This window comes from Mustelus asterias, chromosome 20 (assembly GCF_964213995.1).
Source record: "Mustelus asterias chromosome 20, sMusAst1.hap1.1, whole genome shotgun sequence".
Lineage (NCBI taxonomy): Eukaryota > Metazoa > Chordata > Chondrichthyes > Carcharhiniformes > Triakidae > Mustelus > Mustelus asterias.
In genome coordinates, this window is record NC_135820.1 from 8361504 (window position 1) to 8367314 (window position 5811).

Genomic DNA, 5811 nt, shown 5'->3' on the forward strand with positions numbered 1-5811 from the left:
CCCCCCCCCCCCCACCCGTCCTCCCCCCCCCCCCCCCACCCGTCCTCCCCCCCCCCCCCCCCACCCGTCCTCCCCCCCCCCCCCCCCACCCGTCCTCCCCCCCCCCCCCCCCACCCGTCCTCCCCCCCCCCCCCCCCACCCGTCCTCCCCCCCCCCCCCCCACCCGTCCTCCCCCCCCCCCCCCCACCCGTCCTCCCCCCCCCCCCCCCACCCGTCCTCCCCCCCCCCCCCCCACCCGTCCTCCCCCCCCCCCCCCCCACCCGTCCTCCCCCCCCCCCCCCCCCACCCGTCCTCCCCCCCCCCCCCCCCCCACCCGTCCTCCCGCCCCCCGTCCCATCGCCCTCCTCTCCCCTCCCCCCCGTCCCATCGCCCTGCTGCCCCCCCTAGCCACGTTTGGGGCAAGACGTTTTTAGGAGGTTGGGAGGACCAGTCGCTCCTGCACTGATTCCCAAAGTTTCCTTTCATTCGACAGGAAGCCGGCTGACCATTGGAGATTCTGGGAAGGAGCTCAAGCTGGGATTCGGTGCTGGGTCTCCTCCTGCTCTCACCCCCCTCCCTCCTTCCCCCTTTCTCCCTCTCTCTGCACCTTTGAGGAATCCATTCCATGCCTCTGTTCCAGTAACCCGCACCGGAAACCAGGGGAGGGCACGAAGGCGGCGGGTGCGAAGGCTCTTGACGACCCAGGACCTGATTGACCAGCCAACTGACTCCGGATTCAGGGAAGCCAACTTCAGCCAAGATTCTGCTCCACCGACCTCGGGAGTTGTTCCTTTCCCTCCTCCCCTCCCTCCCTTCTCCTTCACCCTCTGGAAAGGTGAACAACGAGCAACTTGTCAGACCCAAAATCTCACTCCTCCTTCCCTTCAATCAGTAAGCCGAGCTTGAGAAATCGCCTCTGCCAATCGGGGCATTTTTATGAGCTCTCCCCATAACAGCCCTGGACTGGCAAACTCCTCAGCTGGGGCAGCAACTTTACCACCCATATGTGGCATTGGTGAATCCTATCCCTCGCTCGGCTCAGAATCCCTCCTTGCTTTGCCTTTCCTCCTGAGGCCTGTTTGAGGCCGGGGTGGCTCGGTCAAAGGCATTTTGGGTGACTCTACCTTCCACCTAAATCGAGTGCTTTCTGGCTTTCCTCTGTCCCCCCCCTCATCCCACCTGCCATCACGGCTGCTCAGGCACTATTCTCAAGTCCTCTGTGAAAGGAGCTGGGTGGAGAGCATCTCCTGCTCTTTCCTTAAGTCCCGTTATTTTCTCCATTCCCAGCAAACACACCCGGCTATCCTTTGTGCCCCGGGCAACAAAGAGGGCAGTGCTGGAAATTGGGAAAATGTGGGGGATTGTAGGCACCCAGGCATTTGGCTCTGATTGGTAGTTGAGGAGTTGAGGGTGGGGGAGGAATAGCAGCTGAGGCAATGTTGGGACACTGCGCGCAGGGAATGGAGATGGGAGAACAAGCAGAGGGGAAAATCGGGCGCGTTTCCCGCCGGCGCCTCCTCCGCTGCCTGCCGCGGCCCTGGGCTCAGCTCCTCCTCCTCTACCTGCTCACCTTCGGCGTCCTGCTGCCGCTACTGTGCCACCGCCGCCGGCACTCCCGCTACTTCTGGCGCTCGGCCCACCTGCAGCGCCTGACGGCCGAGTCCCTGGAGAGCAGCCGGGCGCGGGGCCAGGAGGCGGTGCGTTATTTCCGGGAGACGGAGCCGGGCGAGGCTGAGGGCCCGGGGCTGGGTGCTCCGCCGGGGAAGGGTCCCCAGCTTGTGGTGGCCATCGTCACCACAGTGAGGGAGCAGGGCGCCGATTACCACTACTACCTGCAGGTGGCGGCCGAGTTCCACCGGCTGCTGCGCGGCTGCGCCTGGTGCCGGGGCCATCGGCTGCTGGCCTGCAATGTGCACCTCCGGCCGCAGGAGCATTGGGAGGCGCTGGCGGCCTCGCGGCTTATCCCGGTGGTGCAGCGGTTCGCGGGGGGCGGGGCGGACAGGAGCGGCAACCGCTTCGAGAAGGAGAAGCAGGACTACCTGTACTGCCTGCGGGAGGCGCTGCTCACCTACTCCGCGCAGCACGTCCTCCTGGTGGAGGACGACGCCCTGCCGGGGCACGACTTCTTCCAGGTGCTGCGGGACCTGCTGGAGCGGCGCCTCACCGCCCCCCAGGCCCGCGATGCCCTTTATGTCAAACTCTACCACCCTGAGCGGCTGCAGGGCTACCTCAACCCGGAGCCCATGCGCATCCTGGAGTGGCTGGGTCTCGGTGCGGTGTGCGGGGCGCTGCTCTCTGCCATCTACCGCCTGCTGACCGGCCACTACTCGGCCCTGACCTTTGTCCTGCTGGCCTCCTACGCCATGCTGCTGGCTGAGCTCGGGGGTCGCCACTACCTGCTGGAGGCCCGCCGCCTCAGCCCCCAGCTCTACGCCCTGGTGCCCGCCACCGAGTGTTGCACACCGGCCATGCTCTACTCGGCGCCTGCCGCCCGCCGGGTGCTCGCCTACCTGGAGGGCGTCCAGTGCCGCTCGGGCTACGCCAAGGACACGGCGCTGTACGCCCTGCTGAGGGAGCGCGGCGAGCGGGCCTACGTCCTGGAGCCCAACCTGGTCACCCACATCGGCCTCTATTCCACCCTGCGGGGTATCATCGCCCAGCCCAGCCTCTGAGGCTTCGGCCCTTCCCTTACCCCCAAACCACTGCTGCCCACATGGGTTAGAAGCAGAGTAAAACTCCCTCTACACTGTCCCCCATCAAAGATCTAACCCCGTGCTGTACCTGTCCTGGGAGTGTTTGATGGGGACAGTGCAGAGGGAGCTTTACTCTGTATCTAACCCCGTGCTGTACCTGTCCTGGGAGTGTTTGAAGGGGACAGTGTAGCGGGAGCTTTACTCTGTATCTAACCCCATGCTGTACCTGTCCTGGGAGTGTTTGATGGGGACAGTGTAGAGGGAGCTTTACTCTGTATCTAACCCCGTGCTGTACCTGTCCTGGGAGTGTTTGAAGGGGACAGTGTAGCGGGAGCTTTACTCTGTATCGAACCCCATGCTGTCCCTGTCCTGGGAGTGTTTGATGGGGACAGTGTAGCGGGAGCTTTACTCTGTATCTAACCCTGTGCTGTACCTGTCCTGGGAGTGTTTGATGGGGGCAGTGTGGAGGGAGCTTTACTCTGTATCTAATAGCGTGCTAAAATAATCAGGAAAAAAATTGCCTTAGTAGAACCTTGATGAATGAAGAAGCATTTGTGCCGTGTTTCTGAATTTGATTGCAAACTTTATGTCGTTAATCCTCTGCAATGGCAAGACTTTAAAGAGGTCCCTTCGATGTGTGTCTAAATCCTGTGTGCAATTTTTATATGGAGCAAAATGATTTGCTCGGAAAAGCATATTCCCTGAACAAATGAATGTTTCTTGTGGCCGAACAGAGGTTTGAACTTTGATTAGGGTTTTTTAATTTATGAAGTTTTTATTTTGCAAACTGTGTGCAATATTTCCACTGCCTGGAGTGTTGACTGCCTTAAATCATGTGCAAAAACTATGGACAATAAAGGAGATGATTCACAAATGTGGTGGCCTCTCTCCCTGCTCAGTTCTCCCCTTTCTGTGAAGGTATTAGGGTGATTGTGGTAGAGTGCCCCAGTGTTAGATATAATGTGGCATATGCTGTACTTCATGGGGTCACCTGACCTGGAGGGGTCGTTGGTCGGGTGACGTGGAAATGTAGATTGTACCATGTTATATCTAAGACGAGTCCACTGTCACAAAGACCTTAATAGCGTGGCATTCTTGACTGCGGGCAGGGGGGTGTTCCTGCTGGAGGACCGGAAACAAATTAGCAGAAGGTGTCAGCCAAAGGTTCACAGCGCCAGGGACCCAGGTTCCATTCCCAGCTTGTGTCACTGTCTGTGCAGAGTCTGCACGTTCTCCCCGTGTCTGCGTGGGTTTCCTCTGAGTGCTCCAGTTTCCTCCCAAAGTCCAAAGATGTGCAGGATGGGTGGATTGGCCATGCTAAAGTGCCCCTTAGTGGCTCAAGAGTTGTAGGTTAGGGGGATGAGCAGAGTAAATATGTAGGATTACAGGAATAGGGCTTGGGTGGAATGCTCTATCAGAGAACCAGTGCAGATTTGATGGGCTGAATGGCCTCCATCTGCCATGTCGGGATTCTGTGACTAAGAGGGAGGACCTTTGTAGGACTGGAATTGAATCGGCAGGAGGAGTCAGGCGCAACAAGGAGCAGTCAGCCAAAGCCAAGAGGTAACCTTCAGCAGACTAGATGCCTATGGAGTGGGGTTTGTGGGGAAGTGGGGGGGAGAGGGACACAGCAGCCACAGTGTCCTCCACCTCCAGCGCTTTTTATTAAGCATAAGCAGAATGCTGCAAATATTTTTGCAGAAATTTCATGGAGTCCATTTACCTTTCAAGCCCCCATGTGATCACTGCCACCTCTCTCCTCAAAGTGGAGGGCTACTCCCACCTGGATTTGTCCAGCTCAGGTTTCTAGGCTATGGACTGGGGATAAATGGATTCTGATCAGTTTGCAAACCTTGACCCGTGGAGTCAAAGTTTGACTTTGGATATGCTGCCTGGCCTCTCAAAGCTCATCATATAGCTGTTCCTCTGCTCTAGCGCCTTCCCTGCGCTGGTCCTTGCTTCTCCAAGTTGTTCTTCCAAAATGGCAGTACGTCTCTCCATTTTGGCTACCTGCTGGGATAAGCACGCCAGCCAAACTGCCTTTTCCTGTCCCTTATTATAATCCTTGCTCTCTGTCCACTCCGCGGCAGCCGCTGCGGGCTGCTCCGCTGTTGTGAGCGCTATCACCCATTTTTTGGTAAGGTTGATTTTTTTAAATAGATAAGAGGAGATTCTCTCCTCCATCTTGCTTCTTTCTCTCACCTCCTCTGGCAAGTCACATATCCCAGAGCACACGAGTCCTGTCGCGGTCGCCATTGTAGCGGGATCTTTCTCTTTACTCCACTTACAGGCCGGTATTTGGGAGTCTGCCGATAGCTGCGACTGTCTCTCTCTTACAGGTCCTGAAATTTCAAAGGCCGGGGAATGCTGCACTGGGGCAACTCCGCAGGAGAGAGCGCTGAACCAGGCTCACCGTTTATACCTGACCGGTAACCTGATACTTCTATCACACAGCCATCCCAAAACCACCACCAAGGCCTGAGTGATTCTCTCCTTTGTCGGTGGGACAACGGCCACCCTGCACCCACTCCACTCGAGTAGGTCTCCAAGAGAGAGAACAGAGAGACTCTGTTCTTTATCTCCTGACCAACAGTCTCCCTTGAGTGAGCGGGTTCGAATCGCTCAGATCATCCTCGGTTTTAGACTCCGGATTTATGGTAAGGGATATTGAAACTGTGGCCTCACCAGAGTGCGCTGATGAGAGAACAAGAGGCAAGACGGACTCCAAACGAGTTTCAAAACTTAGTGATTTATTTAACAATAGAATCAACCTCTTTAATACCCCACCACACATGAATAAAACTTATACTTTATACTATCACTATGGGAGAAATGCTAACGGGTACAACGTAAAATCTTACTTTACACAGTTCAAAACAAGATTATTGAACTTTAAAATTACAATACACCACCCCTCCCCTTGCCTCAACCTCTATCCTATCCTCGGGAGCTTCACAAGGTTGGCTGGGATACTCACAATTCTAAAAGGGGTTCCTTTGTGATGGGCTCGAACGTCTTAGTGCAGGGTCGAAACTGGGCTGCTGTCGGTCTTCACCTCTGCACATGAGTTTGTGATTCTGGAAGAGAGCTCGGTTTGGCTTGTCTGCCTCCCTTGATCTTAACTTCAGCCCAATTTAAC

General features: G+C 56.9%; 1 protein-coding gene across 1 annotated transcript; it reads left to right on the top strand.

Annotated features, from left to right (window-relative positions):
- Positions 1 to 476: 476 nt before the first annotated feature.
- Positions 477 to 3546, top strand: pgap4 (post-GPI attachment to proteins GalNAc transferase 4). Its single transcript, XM_078236276.1, has one exon. It carries the CDS (start codon positions 1416 to 1418, stop codon positions 2649 to 2651), a length of 1236 nt encoding a protein of 411 aa, XP_078092402.1. The 5' UTR covers positions 477 to 1415; the 3' UTR covers positions 2652 to 3546.
- The last annotated feature ends 2265 nt before the right edge of the window (positions 3547 to 5811 follow it).

What these genes read in the sequence shown, in the direction of transcription:
- pgap4 (XM_078236276.1), top strand. Translation starts at nt 1,416, where the DNA reads ATGTTGGGACACTGCGCGCAGGGAATGGAGATGGGAGAACAAGCAGAG.